General features: G+C 44.8%; 1 protein-coding gene across 1 annotated transcript in view; it reads right to left on the bottom strand.

The window, feature by feature from the left end:
- The window catches only part of MUC16 (mucin 16, cell surface associated), a 143,488-nt gene that overhangs the window by 57,539 nt on the left and 61,625 nt on the right, over nucleotides 1–24,324 (bottom strand). Inside the window, 13 exon segments of the mRNA XM_036282229.1 lie at nucleotides 413–585; nucleotides 2,452–2,519; nucleotides 2,607–2,731; nucleotides 3,675–3,710; nucleotides 5,512–5,684; nucleotides 7,673–7,743; nucleotides 7,838–8,011; nucleotides 9,514–15,940; nucleotides 16,367–16,403; nucleotides 17,328–17,375; nucleotides 17,553–19,507; nucleotides 20,264–20,402; nucleotides 20,496–21,245. Of these exon segments, the coding sequence (XP_036138122.1) occupies nucleotides 413–585; nucleotides 2,452–2,519; nucleotides 2,607–2,731; nucleotides 3,675–3,710; nucleotides 5,512–5,684; nucleotides 7,673–7,743; nucleotides 7,838–8,011; nucleotides 9,514–15,940; nucleotides 16,367–16,403; nucleotides 17,328–17,375; nucleotides 17,553–19,507; nucleotides 20,264–20,402; nucleotides 20,496–21,245 (10,176 nt within the window).

The following is a 24,324-nucleotide window of genomic DNA, read 5'->3' as shown; positions in this document are numbered from 1 at the left end:
GAGGATATTTTCCCATTGATCTTTAAATAGAGTGAGAGGGAGGGAGGGAGGGAGGGAGGGAGAGAGAGAGAGAAACATCGACTTGAGAGAAACACATCGACTGATTACCTCCTGCAGGACCCTGACAAAGGCTGGAGACCAAACCACAACTGACTATTTGGTCTGCCGGCCAACACTCTAACCACTGAAACAAACTAGCCAGGGCATTATTGTGAGATCTTTAGTAGCACCCCTGGGCTCTCCCCACTAGCTGTCATTAGCACCCCTCCAGTCATGACGTGAACATGTTGCTGGACATTACCAAATGCTCCCCACCCCTCGCCCCGGAAGAGCAGAATCCTCTCCAATTGAGAACTACTGGTATAGAGAGACGGGGGCTGCAGGACACTCCAGCTGCAGCACAGACACTCACCATCGACATAGAGACTGTCTCTGTCCAGGGTGTAGGTGCCCAGCAGGGTGACACCTTGGGTCAACTGACTCAGCTCCTGGTATAATTCTTCTACGTTCAGCCCAGGCCCCATGGGGTCAGGATGGTAAGTGCAGGTGGTGTCCACTCCTGTTGCTGCTCCATCCTTCTCAGTCCTAGGGTGGTAGGGTTAGGGAAATAGGATGTTCAGAGACACAGAGGAGTTACATACTTTGTTCAATTCTTTCCTTCAATTGACCAGTGCCCCCAGGTTTTATGATATTCCTCTTTATTGGGTCTTGGCTGATTTCTCAAGCATGTTCTTTTCTGGATGGATTCATCTAGGTGCCTTCCCACTACATAAAGTGGCTGATCTTCAGGCCTTCAAACCCAGTAAGCTTTTTTCTTTTGCCCCTCATTCTTATGGAATCATTTTGGGTCATTGTTTCAGCTACCAGTTTTATTATTGTGAGGTCTAATCTCATTCTCTCTGGCCAAGACCTCTCTCCTGAGCTCCGCGCTGTGTAACCAACAGCCTCAGGGATGTCCTTCAGACTTCTTAGATTGCAAATATCTCAAATTCCGCTTACCATCTTCCCTCCTAAAAGCAAAGAACCTGCTCCTTCTCCCATGTTTCCATATCCATGCCAGAACCAGAAATTTGAGAGGCTTCCTGAACCTTCTGTTATCTTTTCTCCCCCATCCAAGCAATTATCCAGGTCTAGTTCGACATCTCACTGGTCTCCCCACCTCCTGTCCCATCATCACTTCAAATTTTTCCCTCCCTATAATTACCAGTGTGCTTAAAATAAATGACATCATGTCAGGGCTCTGCTCACAATTCCATGGTTTTCCACAGCTCTGAGTGAGTGTAATTAATACTATGGAACACCTACTAGTTGTTCCACTTTTACACTGACTGTCCCATTTTAACTATTCAGCAACTCTGTGAGATCAGTGCTGATGATTCCCACTTCACAGAGGAAATAAAGTCATCCCCATGTTAAAGAACTTCTCAAACCTAACAGGGCTAGTGACAGAAACAGGATGTGACTTCATACATTTGGACACGGAGACCATTCGTGCTCAGCTTTTTGCTGTGTAAATACTATACAACCCTTTCGTGCCTTTAACCTTGACCTGAGCTCTTAATGTTATTCATTTATCAAAACTCATCCCACAGTTTACCAACTACTCACACAGCTACACTCGTGTGCACCCGTTCATCTGCTCAGCCAGTTTCCCAGGCAGCCAACTTCCTCCCTTCCTTTCCTCTCTCTCTCCCCTTCCTCCCTCCCCCTCCCTTTCTCCTCCCTTTCTTACTTTCTTCCCTTTGTCTTCCTTCTTTTCCCTTTTTGCTTTTATTCAACTGTTATTTTCTCCATACTCTGCTCTCCAATTTCACAGAACTCCTCTCATGCACCAGGATATTTCTCACATCTGCCCCATTATTTAGGGCACACCACCCCTTGAAATAGATTTGCCACTACTTCTTCCAGCTAATGCACACTCGGCTGTCAAAATATACCTCAGGCACCACCTTCTTCAGACAGCCTCCATCCAACTCCCCTGCTGAGCTAAAAGTCCATTTTCTGGGCTCCCATGGCCCCCATGAAGCGCTTTATTATTGTACTAACCCTTTCATATGATGATAATAAGTCTATATGGTGGCTGTGGGCATCTTGAGGAAAGGGCCCATGACTGATTCTCTCAGTACCCTTAGCTGTTGTCACAGGGTGTTGTTACCTGAGGTGTCTCATTTCCTGTTTGTTTAATGAGTCAGTGCTGCATTTTTTTTGACCAATAAGCATAAATGCTCTGTGGATCTGTTTATCCAAATAATTGAAGAACTTTGATAAACACCTCTTTCAGGAAGCCCTCTCTGATGCACTCAGCCAGAGGGTATGACTTCCAAATTTGAATCCCTGGAAGGCCTCAATTACTTATGATTCTTGCTTGGTAGTTGCCCTGTTTAGGTCTCACCTCCAGGTGAGCTTGCCTGTGACAATGCCCTTTATACGTGTTAGGAAGGGAAGTCTTACCTGAGCAGGGCCAGTCTGCAGCCAGAGTACAGTGGGCCGATGCTGGTGTTCTTGAACAAAGAACTGAGCTGGAGAAGAGGGAAAGGGAGGTAAGCTGAAGGGACCATGGGGAACAAGAATAAAGAAGGCCAGGGTCGGCAGACATGGGCTCTTACCAGGTAAGTCAAGGCCCTCTCAGTGGAATTGAACTTCGCAGAGCCTGGGTGTCTCATGTCTGGGGTGTAGAGCATGTTGGTGATGGTGAAATTGAGGGTGAAAGGCACTGAGGCTGGGCCCTCATCTGCAGTTGGAGGGAGGGAGAGAGGAGACTCATCACAATCTTAGGCCTGAGCCGCATGTGGGGGGAAGGGACTAGTGCTATCTCTCTGTCCACAGTGTCCAGTTGTTGAGGCCTGAGCTATCCTACCTGGGGGATCATCCCTCCTCAGTCAGTCAAAGGGGGAGAAGGGACCCCCATGCTAGATGTGTGACATCACCTCAAAAAGAAACCTCAACTCTTTCATCAAAGAGTTCATGAGGCTGTTCAAGGGCTGATGAGTTGTGGACATACTGGTGGAAGATGGGGTGCCGAGACCGTTTATGCTCAGCCTTGGGCCACAGATGTTTGAGCAGTCAAGAAATCCAAATTGTAGTAATTGCCACAAAGGAAATGGTGGCCTGAGTAAGAGCATGCTGAGCTGAGATTTGGAGGACAAGGCAGAACCAGGCACAGCTGAGTTCCAAGAATGGTGAGTGCAAAAGCCCTGAGGATGGAAGGACATTTGAGCCCTGGAGGGAAATAAATGAGGCTGCTGAAGCCAGAGATTAGGGAGTGAGAGAGCGAGAGAGAGAGTGAGACAGGTTGCCCTGGGTGGGAATCATGGTCCAGATCATGCAGGAAGTCATCAGCCACAAATGAGAGTTGAAGTTTAATGGTACTTAGATGATAGAGTCCTACCTGTAGAGCTGGGGGTGGGGCTCAGAGATGCTGTGGGTCCTGGAGAGAATGTGGAGGTCATCAGAGCTGAAAGAAAATACAATATGAATAAAAATGGCTGGGCTCTATCATGAAGCAATGAGAGGGTAGAGCTGTTCATGGGAACTTGTATCTATAGCTTGGCTCAATCTGAGGTTCCTGGCGGGTTGTGGCTACCCTGGAGGTGGGTGGTACTTTCCTCTTGGGGACTAGGCTAAGGGAAAAAAGGTCACAGAGGCATATGGACACCCACGCCCTCATTACTCACTGCTGGTAGTGGGGATCCAGTACCGATGGTTATAACCTGCAGAGAAACAAAGAGGAAGAGGAAGATGGTGGGAGGAGGTTAAGAATGGGATGAGGGCTAGAAATAGAAACAAACGCACAAAACTCCCTGTGTGCTTTCTCTGAGATACATCAAAGAACAGCAACAGCACTGTACTCTTTATGAGTTAACAGCCTGATACTCTGAGGCTAATGATCATTTCATCTTCATTATCATTAACCAGAAAGACAATCATGATCAAAGCATCCCCAATCTTGTGGGGGTTTCCTAAGTGCCTGGAATAATAGCAACCTTATCAAATGAATAATAGGGACAACAATTTTAGATGAGTGTTTCCAGCCTTATTTGTGTTTTCTTTATATATTAATTACAATTTTGTCCTTACTCTTCCAGTTTATTCTACTACCCAACCCTCCCAAGACAGCTTGGTCTGTGACAATGTAGTTCTCAGACTTCTGTAATGTTGAATTAAGAAAACTAAGGGGGGCAGGGAGAGAGAGGGGGGGGGGAAGAGAGAGAGAGAGAGAGAGAGAGAGAGAGAGAGAGAGAGAGAGGTGGGCTTGTGGAGAGAAGAAAGGCTGGGTATTAATCAGAGACTATAAAGTTGAAAAATAAGAGAAAATGGGGGAAAATAGGATTTAAAAAAGTATGGTTCTGGATCATGGATGGGATCCTCTTTAATGTTCTGTAAAGTAATGCAAGTAAAACTTTGACTTTTTATATTTATGGTCTGACTGGGTTTCTTGAAATGAAATTTATCTCTGAGACTGGGCCAAGGGGAGCCCTGTGATTTACTTGGTTTATTCATTTGACCCTCACAATAATCGTAGGTGAATCTTCTATTCTGAAAATGGGCACTGGAGCCTAAAAAGGTCTGGTGGCTTGCCCAGGGCCACACAGTCATCAAAGACAGGACCAGGGCTGGATTAAAGCAAGATAGATAAGTAATCTCCAATGACTAATAAAATTCAATACAGGTTTTAATCCAGGCAATAAGAAAATGTCCACGGTGATATAATGGGGACACAATCAAGTTTAGTTTAAATTGTTATATTAGAGGCTCCTTGGTATGCCTCCCCATTCTGAGGTTTGAGGCTTGTTCTTTCTGGGTTAGTCTGCAGTGCAGTCTAGTAGTGAAGGGGCCTCAATGTCAGAGTCAGTTTAGGCTTTGATTCCTGACACTACACTTACGTTAATTCTCTGATCTTAGGGAAATGGATTTCCCCACCAAGCCTTGTTTTCTCTTCTGTAAGATATACGTGATACCGTAGAGAGTGTAGGGAAGGATTAGTAATATGCAATACATATAACATTACAGGTCATAGAAATCCATCAATAAATACCAGCCTTTAGTGTAGGTGCTACTGTGGCTGTAGTTACTAAGAGCATGGTCGCAAAGGAAGTTATTGCTAAAAATGTTACCAACGGCTTTGTTCTTTGTTTCTCAGGTGGGGTGTACTTCCAGCTGGCCCATGGAGAAAGGGTCAAGGGCCACAAGCTGCCATGAGGAAGTGAAGGAAGCAAACCAGTCACTGCACTGGGACCCACTGGCTCTTGAGTTGACTGCCGTGGGCTTACTTTACTCTCTTCCTTCCTTGATGTTTGTGTGCTCCATTCGGGCTACTGTGAATGGCCATTGGGATAAAGAAGACTAAAGGAAACTTTTATTTCCAGACCTCAAAATGTACTTTTTAGGTGTACAACTGAGCCCTTGTGGAAATTCTAGGGGTATGGAGAAACACAGGTACAGAGCAATGATCTGCAAGGAGACTCCATCTGGGGAGTAGGAGGAGACCCCACCTGCAGCAGAGCTGCTCACCATTGACAAAGAGGCTATTCCTGTCCAGGGTGTAGGGCCCCAGCTGAGTGACACCATGGGTCCCCTGGCTGAGCTCCCAGTACAGTTGTTCTCTGTGCAGCGTGGAGCCTGTGGGGTCTCGGTGGTGGGTGCAGATCATATCCACTGCGGTGCTTGTTCCCTTCTTTCCAGCCCTAGGGAAGGAGGGACATGGGAATCGAGACATGAGAGGTGAATACTCTTGACCACTCCTTTCTTCAGTTGCACCCCTTAAGTTTCTATATCGGCACTCTTCCCTGGGTTTTATCTGCTTTCTAAAACATATCTTTTTCCGTCTCATGGGGAAACCTAGACCACCCACCTCCTTAAATGCAGTGTTCTACAGGTTACTACAACTACTCCTTAGATAATGTTCTTCTTGTCCCCATTATCTGTTTATTTGATTGAAGCTCACTGTTTCAACTACCAGCCCCTAGGACACTCCCTGTCCATTCATGAAAGTAAATATAGATGGTGTTGCTCCAGTAGCAGCTTAGTCCTGCTTGGGCTGTGGGACTGGGGATGTGGGGCTCCCAGGGAAAGAAAATATGAGGACCCCGGGGCTAGGCAGCATGTGGACGGGAAAGACAAGAGGACTGGAGATTTTGGGGAAGACAAGCGATCACCCACATGGCTGGTTGTGATGCTGAGCCTGAGAACAGGAATTCATGCCTTTGAGAACACATTTTGGGCAGGCAATCAAGTTTGGAGGAGAACGAGTTAAGAAGTAACCATGGGCAATTGGTTCAAAAATAACTTTGTCCTGAATTTAAGCTGACTCTAAAGTGTTTCACTCAGAGCGAAGGCTTTACAGGGAGGAAGAAAGAACCCCTCCTCCCTTGCCTGTCAATTCTTCTAGCTATGATCCATGCTATTCAAAACATCCCCATTTTATACCCACATACAGCTATTGTTTATAAAAATATGTCACTTATGTTAACATGTAACAGGTTTATTATTTTTAATGAATACATGAATAAATTTTTGTTTTAATTTATAGCACAATATGGGCAGATATAACCCAAAGCCCAAAGGCTCTTCGAGTTCTGAATACTTTTAAAAATGAAAAAGGTTGCTGAGCCCAGCGAGCTTGAATACTGCTGGTATTGTGGATAAGCGAAGGATTTCCAGGACCAGAGCACCAGGTTCAAATCCCAGCTCTCCTTAAACTCGCAACTTGACTACTCTGCAAGGTCAGATAATAATCATATTGTTGTGAAGATGAATGAGTGAAAATGTGTAAATCACTTACATTTATTGGATGGCATATACTATGAGCATTATTACTATTATTATTATTGATTTCCCCATATTATGAAGAGATGGAGGCAGGTATGGTGGCTCAACTTATTGGAGGACACTTTGATCTACAATACACCAGGAATCTCTCCTTATGGAATGATGTGGGTAGAGGACCCACCTCTCTGGATGACTGATTTGGTTGGATGGAGGGACCACAGAGCGGCCATAGGGTCATCAAGTGTAAGGAAAGTATCCTGAGCGCACTGACCTCAGAGGACACTGAGTGTGGATGTAGACAGAGAAGACAGGCCATTTCTTCAGGGTTCAGGTCCATTTGAGAGTGTTAATATCACAATATATCTTTTTGGTACTCAATATTTGATTTGTTTTTCCCTTTGGTTCAATAAGACTTCCTTTGGGAAATCCCTACTTCTTTTCAGAAAATAAACTGTGTTTATTCTCTGCAGTGTCCTGCGTTTGTCTTGGGACAAATTGAGTTTGTCTCCAATAGGGTAGATATGAGCTGGGACAGGGAGAATGTCAAGGACTCTGGGAACACAGTTGGTAAAATGCTACCCTGGCTGGTACTTATGAGATCCCATTAATTGAGCACTCACAATGAGGCAGGCATTGCGATGAAAGATTAACAACTCCAAGAGCAAGCCACTGTTATTATCACCACTTTATAGGTAGCCTGATTGAAGTACAGAGAGGTTGTGTGCCTTGTCCAAACTCACACAGCTAGCAAATGGTAGAGCAAGGGTTCAACCTTGGGCATTTTGGATCCAGTATGTTAAACTGCCTTTCAGTAAAAGCCCAAGTAGCTGTGGTTGACCAGGATGTGAAGAGCCAAGAAAGGAGAGAAGTAAGATTTGCATAAATGCTTTAGAGGAGTTCTCACCTGAGCAAGGTCAGTCTGCAGCCAGCATAGAGGGAACCGATGCTGCTGCTGTTCTTGAACAAGGGCCCCAGCTGAGAAGGAATGAGAGGAAAATGAGTAGGAGGGGCCAAGACAGTAGGGTGTGGCAGTGTTGGGGAGAAGTGGAAATTACTGGGGGGCTCTTACCAGTTGCTGCAGGTATCTTTCAGTGGCACTGAATATCTCAGAGCTCAAGTTTCCCATGTCTTCCTTGTAGCGCATGTTGACGATGGTGAAGTTGACAGTAAAAGGCAGCAGGAGAGGAAGTGCGGCTGCAGTGAGGGGAGAGTAGAGTGAGGCCAGTCCCGAGTCAGGCCCAGGCTGAGGGAGGGAGGGAGGGAGGGCTCTGAGGATATGCCTTAACTCCAGTGCCGAGTTGTGGCCTGGTCTACGCTGTCCTCCTTGAGGCACCTTGTAGCAGTCACTGTCCAAGACCCCCCTACACAGGATGACCAACCATCCCAGTTTCCCCAGGATCATGGGGGTTTCTGGAAGACAGACTCTCAGTTTAGAAGTGTGACTGTCCTGGGCAAACTGAGAAGAGCTGGTCAGCCTAGTCCCACTTGCCCTTGACTCTTACTGTTTCTGCACATGCCAGAACCTGTATCTCTTTGGCTTAGGGAAATTACCAGGCCCAGAGAGCATGTCTCTAGCAAGGACAGGTAGCAGTTGGAAGATAAATACCCTCATATGGGAGGTCTCTAAGGTGCATGTTGTATGCATTCTCCCTTCCAAACTGCAGAACAAGTTTCTGTTGTTGAAGCCTTCCAGTTTGTGGTACTTTGTTATGGCAGCTCTGGCAAAGTAATACACCAAATGACCTAAAAATTCCATTTTTTAAAAAATCCTCACTCTAGGATATCTTTTCATACAGAATTGGAGGGAAGGAGAGAGGGGCACACACACACACACACACACACACACACACACAGAGAGAGAGAGAGAGAGAGAGAGAGAGAGAGAGAAATATGTATGTAAGACAGACACATTGATTGGTTGCCTCCCACATGAACCTGACCAAGGCCAAGGATAGAACCCATGACTCTGGTCTGTAGGTGGATGATCTAACTGCTGAGCGAAACTGGCCAGGGCCCAACAATTTCTTTTTTAGTGTAGTAAGTCCTCAACAGGTTCTACAACTTTAAGTGAAACAATGTATAAAGAAACCACTTTTACCATAGGCTAATTGAATGAAAACAGTTAAGTTCACATGACATCTCATCAATGTTATAATAAAACAAAGTTGAACATATCATTATTTGAGGACCTGCTGTATATCCCCCCCAAAAACTGGAAACAGGGATTCAAATGGATACTTGTACATCCATGTTCATAGTAGTATGTTTCACAATAGTCAAGAGGTGCAAAATACCTGCTTTTCCATCAAAGGATGAATGGGTAGATAAAATGTGATCTATCCACACAGTAGAATATTGTTCATCCATAAATAGGAAAAAAGTTCTGATACATAGTACAGCATGAAGGGAACTTGAAAACACTCTAACTAAAATAAGCAAGACACAAAAAGACAGAGATATTGTACACTTTCTCTTATAATGAGATATCTATAATAGAAAAATTCATAGAGACAGTAAGTAATTAGAGGTTATCAGGAATTTGGGTAGGGGGGGAAGGGGAATTATTGCCTTATGGGTACAGAGATCCTGTTTGGGGTAATAAAAATGTTTTAGAAATAGATAGTAATGATGGTTACACAACAGTGTGGGTATAATTAATGCCAATGAATTGTATATTTAAACAGATAAACTATATAAGATAGATAGATAGATAGATAGATAGATAGATAGATAGATGGAATAAAAAAAGTTATTCTTACTTGTTCCTGAAGTCATAGTCACATAGGCCAAGGTGAACACCTCAGATGTAGACACAGGGACAAGGGAAGTTTTGGATAGTGTATCGAAAGTGGTTGTAGTCTCGGCCATAGTGGAGCCTGAACCTGTGGCAGCTAATGGAGTGATCTCAGGAGTTGTTGTTTTCAGGAAAGTAGTTGGACTTGATCCTTCATGACTGGTTTTAGGTGCAGTCAAGGTCACAGTATCCCCAGTAACACTTACAGTAACAGTGTTGGAAAGTTCTGGGAGTCCAACTGAGGTAGCAGGTGGCAAGGTTTGTGTGCTCCAAGCAGGTACAGTATAAGGCTTACCAATGGTTGCAGGGGTAGTGGAAGGCTCAAGAACACCAGGGACATTAGTCAGAGTTGGAATACCGGTACTGGTCTCTGAAGCAGGACTGGTGGTCAGTAAGCCTGTGGTCTCTGGTAAACCATGGGAAAGAGTTGAAGTTGAAATAGTTGTGCTGAGGTCCATCCCAGGATGGGTAGAAAATGAGGCTGTTTTCATAGGAACATCTATTGATACTGTTGGACCCAGATCAATGCTGCTGGCATCATTCACAACTGTGGTGAAGAGAGAGGATGTTGTTTTTGGTGGACCAATGGAGACAGTTTTAGTTGGAAGAGATGAACTAATTGCCAACCCAGGTTGGGTGGACAGTGAGGCTGTGATATCTGGCAAACGAGGTAAAACAGTTGAAGCAAGAACGTTTATGCTCGTCTCTGCACTAGGGTGGGTGACCAATAAGGCTATAGTTGCTGGTTCACCAGGAGTAAGAGTCGAAATAGCCATGCTGCCATCAGTTTCAGAAACAGTGACCTGTGAGGTCACCTTACATGGTACACCAGGAGAGACAGTCAGAGTTGAAACAGCTGAACTGGCTTCTTTTTCAAAGTCAGTGGCCACTGAAGGTGTGGACTCTGATTCACTGTGAAAAACACTGGGGATTGTTTGGGGAACTGTTTGGCTGGTCTCTGTAGGATGGGTGACCAATAACACTGCTGTATCTGGCTCAACAAAGGAATCAGTCAGTGTTGAAACAGCTGTATTGGCTTCTATCCCAGAAATTGTCAGAGCTGAAAAAGTAGTGCTGGTGTCTGCCCCAGAAATAGTAGCCTGTGATGTCTGCACCCCTGATAAACCAGATGAGACAGTTCCAGCCGGAACACTTGAACCGGACTCTGCCCCAGGACTGGTGGCCATTGAGATTGTACTGCCTAATTCAGGAAGGGAAACATTGGGGGTTGTTTTGGAAACAGTTAGGCTGGTCTCTGCAGGAAGGGTGACCAATAAGACTGTTGTATCTGGTTCACTGGAGGACATAGTCAGATTTGGAACAGCAGACCAGGCTTCTGTTTCAGATTGGGTGACCCATGAGGATGTGGTCTCCAAATGATCTTGGGTATTAGTCAAGGTTGAAAAAGATGTGCTGGTATGTACCCCAGAACTAGTGGCCTGTGAGGTCACCACCTTTGGTACAGCAGGTGAGACAGTTCTAGCTGGAAGAGTTGCACTGGATTCAGGCCCAGGACTGGTGGCTATTGTGATTGTGCTGGTCTCTGTCTCAGAACTAGTAGCCTGTGAAGTCACCACACCTGGTAAACCAGGTGAGACACTCCCAGCTGGAACACTTGAACTGGAATCTGCCCCAGGACTGGTGGCTATTGTGATTGTGCTGTCCAATTCACTAGGGGAAACATTGAAAGCCCTTTGGGACACAATGGTCTCTGAAGTATGGGTGGTTATGAAAACTGTTGTATCTGGTTCACTGGGGGACACAGGCAGAGTTGGAATGGCTGACCTGACTTCTGTTTTAGGTTGGGTGACCAATGAGGTTGTGGTTTCCAGATGATCTTCTGAATGAGTCAAAGTTGGGAAAGTTGCGCTGGTCTCTGCAGCAGAACTAGAAGTCTCTGAAATCACTACCCCTGGTAAACTAGGTGATACAGTACCGGTTGGAACATTTGAACGGAATTCTGCCCCAGGAATGGTGGTCATTGAGCTTGTGCTTCCCAATTCACTGGGGGAAACATTGAAAGCTCTTTGGGAAACAATGTTCTCTGAAGTATGGGTGGTTATAAAAAATGTTGTATCTGGTTCACTGGGGGACACAGTCAGAGTTGGAACAGCTGACCTGGCTTCTCTTTCAGGTTGCATGAGCCATGAGGCTGTGGTCTCTAGATGATCTTGGAAATTAGTCAAGGTTGAAAAAGATGTGCTGGTATGCACCCCAGAACTAGTGGCCTGTGAGGTCACCACCTTTGGTACAGCAGGTGAGACAGTTCTAGCTGGAAGAGTTGCACTGGATTCAGGCCCAGGACTGGTGGCTGTTGAGATTGTGGTGTCCAATTCACTAAGGGAAACATTGAAAGTTGTTTGGGAAAAAATTGGGCTGGTCTCTGAAGGATGGGTGGTGATATAAAGTGTTGTATCTGGTTCACCAGGAGACATAGTCAGAGTTGGAAGCACTGACCTGGCTACTGTTTCAGATTGAGTGATCAATGAGGCTGTATTCTTCAGGTGATCTTGGGAATTAGTCAAACTTGAAAAAGCTGTGCTGGTTTCTGCCTCAGAACTAGTATCCAGTGAAGTCACCACAGTTGGTAAGGCAGGTGAGACAGTTCCAGCTGGAACACTTGAACCAGACTCTGCTCCAGGACTGGTTGCTATTGAGACAGTGCTGCCTAATCCATGATGGAAAACCTTCAGGGTTGTTTTGGGAACTGTTAGGCTGGTGACTGCATGATCGGTGACCAATAAGACTGTTGTATCTGGTTCCGGAAGGGACACAGTCAGAGTTGGAACAGCTGACCTGGCTTCTGTTTCAGGTTGGGTGACCCATGAGGCTGTGGTCTCCAGATAATCTTGGGAATTATTCAAGGTTAGAAAAGTTGTGCTGGCCTCTGCCTCAGAACTAGTAGCCTGTGAAGTCACCACCCCTGGTAAACCACTTGAGACAGTCACAGCTGGAAGAGTTGAACTGGATTCTGCCCCAGGACTGGTAGCCATTGAGATTGTGGTGTCCAATTCACTAGGAGAAATATTGAAAGTTGTTTGGGAAACAATTGGGCTGGCATCTGAAAGATGGGTGGTGATGTAAACTGTTGTATCTGGTTTACCAGGAGACACAGTCAGAGTTGGAACTGCTGATCTGGTTTCTGTTTCAGGTTGGGTGACCCATAAGGATGTGGTCTCCAGATGATCTTGGGAATTAGTCAAAGCTGGAAAAGTTGTGCTGATCTCTGTCCCAGAACTAGTATCCTGTGAAGTCACCATCCCTGGTAAACCAGGTGAGACAGTCACAGCTGGAGCATTTGAACTAAAGGCAGCCCCTGGACTAGTGGACATTGAGATTATGGTGTCCAAATCTCTAGAGGAAACACTGAAAGTTGTTTGGGAAACTATTGGGTTGGCCTTTGGAGGATGGGTAGTTATGTAAACTGTTCTATCTGGTTCACCAGGGGATACAGTCAGAGTTGGAACAGCTGACCAGGCATCAGTTTCAGGTTGGGGGATCAATGAGGCTGTAGACTCCAGGGGATTTAGTGAATTAATCAAAGTTGGAAAGGTTGTGCTGGTCTCTGTCTCTGTTTCAGAACTAGTAGCCTGTGAAGTCACCACACCTGGTAAACCAGGTGAGACACTCCCAGCTGGAACACTTGAAGTGGACTCTACCACAGGACTGGTGGCCATTGAAACTGTGCTGCTTAATTTATGGTGGGAAACATTGTAGGTTGTTTTGGGAAATGCTAGGGTGGTCTCAGCAGAATGGGTGACCAATAAGACTGTTGTATCAGGTTCCACAAGGGACACAGTTAGAGTTGGAACAGCTGACCTGGCTTTTGTTTCAGACTGGGTTACCAATGAGGCTGTAGTCTCCAGATAATTTTGTGAATTAGTCCAAGTTGGAAAGGTTGTGTTGATCTCTGCCTCAGAACTAGTAGCCTGTGAAGTTACCACTTCTGATAAACCAGGTGAGACAGTCCCTGATGGAACACTAAAATTGGAGTCTGCCCCAGGACTGGTGGCCATTGAGACTGTGCTGCCTAATTCACGATGGGAATCACTGAAGGTTGTTTTGGGAAATGCTACGGTGGTCTCTGCAGGATTGGTGGCCAATAAGATTGCTGTATCTGGCTCACCAGGGGACACAGTCAGATTTGGAAGAGCTGTCCTGGATCTTGTTTCAGGTTGTGTGACCCATGAGGCTGTAGTCTCCAGATAATTTTGTGAATTAGTTAAATTTAGAAAAGTAGTTCTGGTGTCTGTCCTAGGACTAGTGGCCTGTAAAGTCACCACTTTTGGTACACCAGGTGAGAGAGTCCTAGCTGGAAGAGTTGGACTGGTGGGCATTGAGCTTGTGCTGTCCAATTCACTAGGGGAAACAGTAAAGGTTGTTTGGGAAATGATTGAGCTGGTCTCTGAAAGATGGGTGGCAATGTAAACTGTTTTATCTGGTTCACCAGGGGATACAGTCAGAGTTGGAACTGCTGACCTGGCTTCTGTTTCAGGTTGGGTGACCCATGAGGCTGTAGTCTTTAGGTGATTTTGTAAATTAGTCCAAGTTGGAAAGGTTGTGTTGATCTCTGCCTCAGAAGTAGTAGCCTGTGAAGTCACCACACCTGGTAAACCAGGTGAGACAGTCTCAGCTGGAACACTTGAACTAGACTCTACCACAAGACTGGTGGCCATTGAGACTGTGCTACCTAATTCACGGTGGGAACCATTGTGGGTTGTTTTAGGAACTGCTAGGGTGGTCTCTGCAGAATGAGTGACCAATATGACTGTTGTATCAGGATTCCCAGGGGACACAGTTAGAGTTGGAACAGCTGACCTGGCTTCTGTTTCAGATTGGGATACCAATGAGGCTGTAGTTTCCAGATGATCTTCTGAATTAGTCAAAGTTGGGAAAGTTGTGCTGGTCTCTGTAACAGAACTAGAAGTCTGTGAAATCACTACTCCTGGTAAACCAGGCGAGACAGTCCTGGTTGGAACATTTGAACTGTATTCTGCCCTAGGACTAGTGGTAATTGAAATTGTGTTGTCCAATTCGCTGGAGGAAACATTGAAAGGTTTTTGGAAAACGATGGCCTCTGAAATATGTGTGGTTATGTAAACTGTTTTATCTGGTTCACCGGGGGACATAGTCAGAGTTGGAACCATTGGCCTGGCTTCTCTTTCAGGTTGAGTGACCCATGAGGCTGTAGTCTCCAGATGATCTTGTGAATTAGTCCAAGTTGGAAAGGTTGTGCTGCTCTCTGCTTCAGAACTAGTAGCCTGTGAAGTCACCACACCTGGTAAACCAGATGAGAGCGTCCCAGCTGGAAAACTTGAAGTCGACTCTGCTTCAGGACTGGTGGCCATTGAGACTGTGCTGCCTAACTCACGGTGGAAAACATTGTGGGTTATTTTGGGAACTGCTAGAGTGGTCTCTGGAGGGTGAGTGACTAATAAGACTGTTGTGTTCTGCTCCCCGGAAGACACAGTCAGAGTTGGAAGAGCTGACCTGAATTCTGCTTTAGGTTGGGTGACCCATGAGGCTTGGGTCTCTAGATTATCTTGGGAATTAGTCCAGGTTGGAAAAGATGTGCTGGTCTCTGCCACAGAACTAGTGGCCTGTGAGGACACCAGCTTTGGTACACCAGGTGACACAGTCCTAGCTGGAAGAGTTGAACTAAATTCTGCCTCAGGACTGGTGGCCATTGAGATTGTGGTGTCCAGTTCACTAAGGGAATCATTGAAAGTTGTTTGGGAAACAATTGGGCTGGTTTCTGAAAGATGGGTGGCTATAAAAACTGTTGTATCTGGTTCAGCAGAGGACATAGTGAGAGTTGGAACAGCTGAACTGGCTTCTGTTTCAGGATGGGTGACCCATGAGGCTGCGGTCTCCAGAAAATCTTGGGAATTAGTCAATGTTGAAAAGGTTGTGCTGGTCTCTGCCCCAGAACTAGTAGCCTGTGAAGTCACCACCCCTGGTAAGCCAGGTGAGACAGTCTCTGCTGTAACACTTGAACTGGATTCTGCCCCAGGACTGGTGGCAATTGAGATTGTGCTGCCTAATTCAGGATGGGAAATATTGTGGGTTGATTTGGGAACTTGTAGGCTGGTGACTGCAGGATGAATGACCAATAAGTTTGTTGTATTTGACTCACCAGGGGACACAGTCAGATTTGGAAGAGCTGACCTGGCTTCTGTTTCAGGTTGAGTGACCAATGAGGCTGTAGTCTCCAGATGATCTTGTGAATTAGTCAAAGTTTTAAAAGTTGTTCTTGTCTCTGCCCTAGAACTAGTAGCCTGTGAAATCACCACCATTGGTACACCATGTGAACCAGTCACAAATGGAACATTTAAACTGTATTCTGACTCAGGACTGGTAGCCATTGAGATTGTGGTGCCCAATTCACTAGGGGAAGCATTGAAAGTTGTTTGGGAAAATATTTGGCTGGCCTCTGAAGAGTGAGTGGCTATGGAAACTGTTGTACGTGGTTCACCAGAGGACACAGTCAGAGTTGCAACAGCTGACCTGGCTTCTGTTTCAGGTTTAGTGATCCATGAGGATGTGGTCTCCAGATGATCTTGGGAATTAGTCAAGTTTGAAAAAGATGTGCTGGTGTCTGCCCCAGAACTAGTGGTCTGTAAGGTCACCACCTTTTTTACATCAAGTGAGAGACTTCTGGCTGGAAGTGTTGAACTAAATTTGTCCCCAGTACTGGTGGCCATTGAAATTGTGATGTCCAATTCAGTAGGGGAAACATTGAAAGTTGTTTGGGAAACAAGTGAGCTGGCCTCTGAAGGATGGATGGCAATGTTAACTGGTTTATCTGGTTGGCCAGGGGATACAGTCAGAGTTGGAACAGCTGACCAGGTGTCTGTTTCAGGTTGGGTGACAAATGAATGTGTAGTTTCCAGATGATCTTGTGAATTAGTCAAAGTTGGAAAGTTTATTCTGGTCTCTGTCTCAGAATTAGTAGCCTGTGAAGACACCACCTCTTGTAAACCATGGGAGACAATCACAGTTGCAGCACTTGAGGCAGACTCTGCCATAGGACTGGTGGCCATTGAGATTGTGTTGCTTAATTCAGGATGGGAATCATTGGGAGTTGTTTTGGGAACTGTTAGGCTAGTCTCTGCTGGATGGGTGACTAATAAGACTGTTGTATCTGGCCCACCAGGGGACACAGGCAGACTTGTCAGAGTTGACCTGGCTTCTGTTTCGGGTTCTGTGACCCATGAGGCTGTAGTCTCCAGATAATCTTGTGAATTAATCAAAGTTTTAAAAGTTGTGCTGGTCTCTTCTCCAGAACTAGTAGCCTGTGAATTAACCCCCCATGGTAAACCAGAAGAAACAGTCCCAGCTGGAACATTTGAACGGAATTCTGCCGCAGGACTGGTGGCCATTGAGATTTTGTTGTTCCATTCAGTAGGGGAAACATTGAAAGTTTTTTTGGAAACAATTGGTTTTGTCTTTGAAGGGTGGGTGACTGTAGAAACTGTGGTGTCTGGTATACCAGGAGAAATAGTTATAGGTCGAATAGATGAACTGACTTCTGTCTCAAAGTCAGTGACCACTGAGGATGTAGATTTTGATTCCCAATGGGAAATACTGGGAGTTGTTTTTGGGCTGGTATTTGCAGAATGGGTGGTAAAAATGTCCCTTGTATGTGGTTCACCATGATAAACAGTCAGAGTTGGAATAGTTGAACTGGCTTGTGTTTCAAAATTGTTGAAATATGAATTTGTAGTGTCTGGTTCATGTGGGAAAGCAGTCATAGCTGAAAAACTTGTACTTGTTTCTGCTCCAGTACTAGTAACCAATGAGCTTACCACATCTGATACACCAAGTGAGACAACTGTAGTTGGAATGGCTGAACTGGCTTCTGCCCTAGTACTGATGGCTGTTGAGGATGTGGTATCTGATTCACTATGGAAAAATTTTGGAGTTATTCTGGAAATAGGTGTGTTGGTCTCTGCAGAATGGATCCATATAGCTGTTATATCTCTCTCACTATGGGAGATAGTTAAAGTCGGAACAATGGAACTGGCTTCTGTCTTAGGATGCGTGACCAATGAGGCTGTGGTCTCTGGTTCATATGGGGAATCAGTCAGAGTTGGAAAACTTGTATTGGTCTCTGCCCCAGAAATTGTGACCAGTGAGGTCACAAGCCCTGACACAGTAGAAGAAACAGTTGGAGGTGGAATAGCTGAACTTGTCTTTACCCCAGGATGAGTGGTCAATGAAGCTGAGGTTGTTGGTTCACCAGGAGAAAGAGTCAGACTTGGAATGGATGTACTGGCTGTATCAGTGCTACTGACCTGTGAGGTTATCAAATCTGGTACACCAGGAGAAACAGTCACAGTTGGAAAAGCTGAATTGGCTTCTGTCCCAGGGCTGGTGACTGATGAAGCTTTGCTGTCTAATACACTATGGGGGAAAATGGGCATTGTCTTGGACACTGTTGAGATGGTCTCTGCAGGATGGGTGACCAATAAGACTGTTATGTCTGGCTTACCAGAGGAATCAGTCAGAATTGGAACAGCTGAACTGAATTCTGCCCTATATTGGGTCGTCCAAGAGGGTGTGGTCTCCAGTTCATCTGGGGCAATTGTAAAAATTGGAAAAGCTTTGCTGGTAGCATGTGAGGTCACCACCCCTGGTACACCGGGAGATACAATCCTAGCTGGCACACTTGAACTGAATTCTGCCCCAGGACTGGTGGCCACTGAGATTGTGTTGTCCATTACACTAGGGAAAACGTTGAATGTTGTTTGGGAAACAACTGGTCTGGTCTCTGAAGTTTGGGTGGCTATGGAAAATGTTGTATCTTGTTCACCAGGGGAAATAGTCAGAGTTGGAACAGCTGACCTGGCTTTTGTTTCAGGTTGAGTGACCCATGAGGCTGTGGTTTCCAGGTGATCTTGTGAATTAGTCAAAGCTGGAAAAGTTGTGCTGGTCTCTGCCTCAGAACTAGTGGCTTGTGAGGTCACTACCTCTGGTACACCAGGTGAAATACTCCTAGCTAAAAGTGTTGAACTAGATTCTGCCCTAGGACTGGTGGCCATTGAGATTTTGCTGTTTAATTCACTAGAGGAAACTTTGAAAGTTGTTTGAGAAACAATTGGGCTTTTCTCTGAAGGGTGGATTATTGTGGGAACTGTTGTATCTGGTATACCAGGAGAGACAGTCACAGGTGAAACAGCTGAACTGGCTTCTGTCTCAAAGTCAGTGGCCACTGTGGCCACTGTGGATATAGATTCTGATTCACTATGGAAAACACTGGGAGATGTTTTGGAAACTGTTAGGCTGGTCTCTGCAGGATGGGTGACCAATAAGACTGTTGTGTCTGACTTACCAGAGGAATCAGTCAGAATTGAAACAGCTGAACTGACTTCTGCCCTATATTGGGTGGTCCAAGAAGGTGTAGTGTCCAGTTGACCAGTTGTCAGAGTTGTAAAAGCTGTGCTGGTGTCTGCTCCAGAACTAGCAGCATTCGAGGTCACCAGCCCTGGTACACCAGGAAAGACCATCTTAGCTGGAACACTTGTACTGAATTCTGCCCCAGGACTGGTGGCCATTGTGATTGTGCTATCCAATTCATTATGTAAAACATTGAAAACTGTTTGGGAAACAATTGGACTGGTCTCTGAAGAATGGATGACCTTGGAAACCGTTATATCTGGTTCACTAGGGGTCACAGTCAGATTTGGAAAAGCTGACCTGGCTTCTGTTTCAGGTTGGGTGACCCATGAGTCTGTGGTCTTCAGATGATCTTGTGAATTAGTCAAAGATGGAAAAGTTGTGTTTATATCTGCCCCAGAACTAGTAGCCTGGGAGGTTACCACCTCTGATACACCAATTGAGACAGTCCTAGCTGGCACACTTGAACTGAATTCTGCCCCAGGACTGGTGGCCATTGAGACTGTGCTGTCTAATTCACTATGGGAAACACTAAGGGTTGTTTTGGTACCTGTTAGGCTGGTCTCTGCAGGATGTGTGACCAATAGGACTGTTGTATCTGGCTCACCATGGGATACAGTTGGAGTTGGAACAGCTGATCTGGCTTCTGTTTCAGGTTGGGTGACCCATGAGGCTGTGGTCTCCAGTTGTTCTTGGAAATTAGTCGAAGTTGAAAAAGTTGTGTTGGTCTCTGCCTCAGAACTAGTGGCCTGTGAGGTCACCTCCTCTGGTACAACAGGTTTGACATTCTTAACTGGAACAATTGAACTGGTGTCTGACCCAGGATTAGTGGCCATTGAGGGTGTGCTTTCTGATTCATTTTGGGAAACACTGGGTGTTGTTTTGGGGGGAAATGGGCTGGTATTTGAAGGATGGGTTACAGAAGGGTCTCTTGTATCTTGTTCACTAGGATAAACAGTCAGAGTTGGATCAGCTGAACTGGTTTCTCTCTCAAAATGGTTGAAATATGAGGCTGTAGTCTCTGGTTCATGTGGGAAATCAGTAATAGTTGGAAAAGTTGTATTGTTTTCTGCCCCAGATCTCATGACAAGTGAGCTCACTACCCCTGATACATCAGGTGAACCAGTTATAGTTGGCATGGCTGAACTGACTCCTGCCCCAGGCCTGGTGGCTGTTAAAGATATGGTGTCTAATTTACTATGGGAAAAATTCAGAGTTTTTCTGGAAATAGAGTTGCTAGTCTTTGGAAAATGAACCCAGGAAGTTGTTGTGTCTGGCTTATGAGAAGATATGCTCATAAATGGAACAGTGGAACTGGCTTCTGCTTTAGGATGGGTTACCCATGAGTCTGTTGTCTCTGGTTCATGTGGGGAATTAGTCAGAGTTGAAAAGGTTGTACTAGTCTCTGCTGTAGAACTGGTGATCTGTGTAATTTCTGCTCCTGATACACCAGGGGGAATAGTCAAAGTTGAAATGTTTGAACTGGTCTGAGCCCCTGGGTGTGTAACCAATGTGACTGTTGTATATAGCTCACCAGGGGACTCGGTCAGAGTCTGAGCAGCTGGGCTGTTCTCTGCTGCAGAACTAGTATCTAGTGATGTCACCAACCCTGGCATACTAGGGGAGACAGCTGAAGTTGCAATAGTTGAATTGCTCTGTGCTGTGACCCATGGGGCTGTAGTCTCTGATTCATCTGGAGAACCAGTCAGAGTTGACATAAACATGCTTGCTTCTGTCCCAGGACTAATAATCTGTGAGGTCACCATTCCCAGTACACCAGGTGTGACAGTTGAAGTTGAAATAGTTAAACTGACTTCATCCACAGAACTGGTAGCCATTGCAGGTGTCATATCTGATTCACTATGGAAAACATTCAGGGGTGTTCTGGAAATAGTTGGGCTGGTCTCCACAGGATAGGTGACCCATGATGTTGTGGCCTCTGGCTCACCAAAGAAAACAGTCAGAGTTGGAACAGCTGTACTGGTCTCTGCTCCAGAACTAAAGACCAGTGCAGGGATGGTCAATGATCTTTGACTGAATATGGATGGGGTTGTCTTGAAAACTGCTGTGCTGGTCTCTGCTCCAGGTCTGGTGGCCAAAGAGGCAGTCTTCTCCATAACATCAGGGGAAATATCTGGTGTGATGATCACTCCTGTTGTGCTTGTGCTGGCTGTTTTACCTGATGTCTTGAGAGTCAGTATTCCCAAAGTAGAAATAGAGACTCCTGTGGTCCAAGTCGCTCTAGTGGTGGTCTGTGCCCTCTTTGTCCCTCCTGTTGGTAGTCCTGTAAATTGTGAGATGGGCATACAGTTTGAACAGAATGATTACCACTTACTGGACTGGTCTGATTTTTTTCTTCACATGAGAAAAGAAAGAAAAATGTCTCTGCCCAAAATGTACCTACAGTGTTTCTGGAATGGGAAAAGGAATTGTGATTGGCATTCCCCTACCTTCTTTGTATCATCTTGGGCTGCAACTCCCAAGTTGACCACTCCTTGCTCCCAAATGTTTTCTGTATTCTCCATCCCCTGAGTGTTTGTTTAAGCAGTTTTATCTGCTTGCCATGACCATCTCTCATCAGATTTCTTATTTTCTGTTCTTCAAACCTCAACTCAAATCTACCTTTACAAATTAATGTCAGAACTAATCTCTCCTTTCTTATTACCTCCTTATCATACTGTCTGAGCCTGCACTGCACCACACTCTACAGTTTTCTTGGTAATAAATATTCATGACTGCCTGCTTGACATATAGTAAATGCTCAACAAATATTTGTTGAATTAGTGAATTGATTAATGAATGAACACATGGATGGATATATGCATAGGCAGGTCTCCTCTTACTTGAGAGAGATCATGTATTATTGTGCTTAAGAGCTTGGATTCTGGAATAAGTTAGTCCCACACTAAGATTCTGGCTTCTCTACTAAATAGATGTATTGTTAAATCTCACTAGTTCTTCATTTTCTCACTTATAAAGTAAGGATAAGTATAGTGTCCATCTATAATAAGTATAGTGTTGATAAAACGTCACCAGGAATGGTGCCTCCTGGCTCACAATAAGACATTATTACTACTACCACTGCTACTACCTGCCATTACTATTATTACTACTATCACTGCTACTACCTGCTATTACTGTTATCACTACTGTCACTAGTATTGTTACTTCTATCTCTGCCACTACCTACCATTATGGCTTGTTACTACTGTTATTAGTACCACTGCTATTTCCAACAATTACTGTTATTTCTACTGTTATAACACCACTGCTGCTACTACCATTACTGCTGTTTCTACTACTGTTAATACTACCACTGCTACTATCTACCATTACTGCTGTTGTTACTATTACCACCTACTACTACTGTTATTACTACAGTTACTATGACTACAACAATTATTGTCACTGTTACTTTACTAAAGACATAACTACAGTTATTCTATTACTATTGCTACTGTTACTACTACTTCTACTTTTTGTACTTCTACTGCAAAATAAACATTTACTGAATTAAATTTCTCAGGAACCACCCTATTTGACTAATGTGAATTGAAGTCAGCCTCTGAGGAAGAATAAGAGTCACTGGCTGGGACAACTACTGAACAGGGCTTCAGAAAATGGTACCCAGGAGTGAAAAAGAAGTACTGGAGGCTTCTCAATAGAGACCACAAAGCCTACTGGAGATTGGTGCAGGGAGAGAGACAAAATTAAGAGGATTTTTACTCTTATGATAAAGGCATGACTCTGTTGCTGAAAATATTCTAAAAAATATATTTCTGAGAATAGACATTCTAAAGTGATTTGTAAAAAAAATGCAAAAATGGTGGTGGAATGAATGGAAGCTACACAGATGATCTCCCAGGACCAAATGGGAATTACAACTAAAATAATAACAAATCCTTGGGAAAAAGCAACAGAAAAGAAGCATATAACCAAAGACATCAGTAAGATCTGCAAAGGTGTGAGAGGGTGGTGGGCTGGGAGCCCATGGACAGCAGCAGTCTTAGCTGTGAGCAAAGCCCTCAGGGATAAAATACTAAGCTTCCTCCACAGCACAGAGTGCCGGAACGGAGCACTGGATTGGCTACAGCCTCTCACTTGGGGCTCTGGCAGAGGGAAGGTAGACAGGACTGGAACTCTGTGGGAACACCCGGGATTTGGAGGGCACTCAGAGGTTTTTCAGAGTCATGGCCACAAAGGATGGTGGCCAGCTTATTCCTTCCCAGAGCTGTGGGGAAAAGCAGCAGCTCCTTCCTCAGAGATTTAGACCCTTCCAGGTAAGGCAAAGAAATGCAAATTGAGGCTCATTAACAACCAGCAACTGTCCCACCCTCTGGAAATCCTCTTACACAGAACACCAGGCTATATTCCAAGGCATTGAGTAACTGAGACTAATAACCTTCAGGCTAAAAGCTAGAGGATAACTGAACCTTTCCTGGGCTTACAAATCTACCCAGGAAAGTAAGACTTGACAGTGGTGTTTAATGTGGGCCATCCAGGCTCATCCAAACCCAGTAGAAGAAGCCACAAACAGCAGAACACAAACACCCACAGGGTAGGCTCCCTGTGGGTAGGCTCCAAAACCCACTGAGATAGCCAAAATGGTGAAACAAAGAAACAAATCCCAAATGAAAGAACAAGAGAACTCTATCAATGATGAGATAAATGAAATGCAGCTAAGCAAATTATCAGATGTAGAGTTCAGAGCCATGATCTTGAGGAAGCTCAACAGCATGAGTAAGGATATCAACATCATGAGTAAAGACATAGAAACATTGAAAACCAATCAAGTGGAAATGAAGAATGACATAGCAGAAATAAAGAACACTTTGGAAGGTTGGAAGGACTAGGCAGCAGAGTACAGGAAGCTGAGGACCGGATCAGTAAATTAGAAGACAGGGTAGAAAAAAATCAACCAATCAGAAAATCAAAAGGAAAACACAATTAAAAAACAGAAAGATAGCTTAAGAGAACTGTGGGAGAACTGAAAACGTAATAACATTAGCATCATAGGAGTTCCCGAAGAAGAAGAAATGGGCAAGGGTTAGAGAATATATTTGAAGAAATAGTGACAGAAAACTTTTCTAACTTGATGAAGGAAGAAGGCATTCAAGTTCCACAAGCACAGAGAGCCCCAAGTAAGAAGAACCTAAACAGGCCCACACCAAGACACATAATAATAGAAATGTCAAAAACTAAAGACAGAGAAAATCCTAAAGGCAGCAAAAAATAAGCAACAGATTACCTACACAGGATAAGCCAACAAGGTTATCATCTGACATCTCAACAGAAACACTATAGGCCAGAAGGGAATCACAGAAAGTAATTAAGGTAATGAAAAACAAGGATCTGAATTCAAG

Source organism: Molossus molossus, unplaced genomic scaffold (assembly GCF_014108415.1).
Source record: "Molossus molossus isolate mMolMol1 unplaced genomic scaffold, mMolMol1.p scaffold_m16_p_4, whole genome shotgun sequence".
NCBI lineage: Eukaryota > Metazoa > Chordata > Mammalia > Chiroptera > Molossidae > Molossus > Molossus molossus.
Note: the sequence above shows the minus strand (reverse complement) of the source record. Positions and strands in the feature narration are given on the sequence as shown.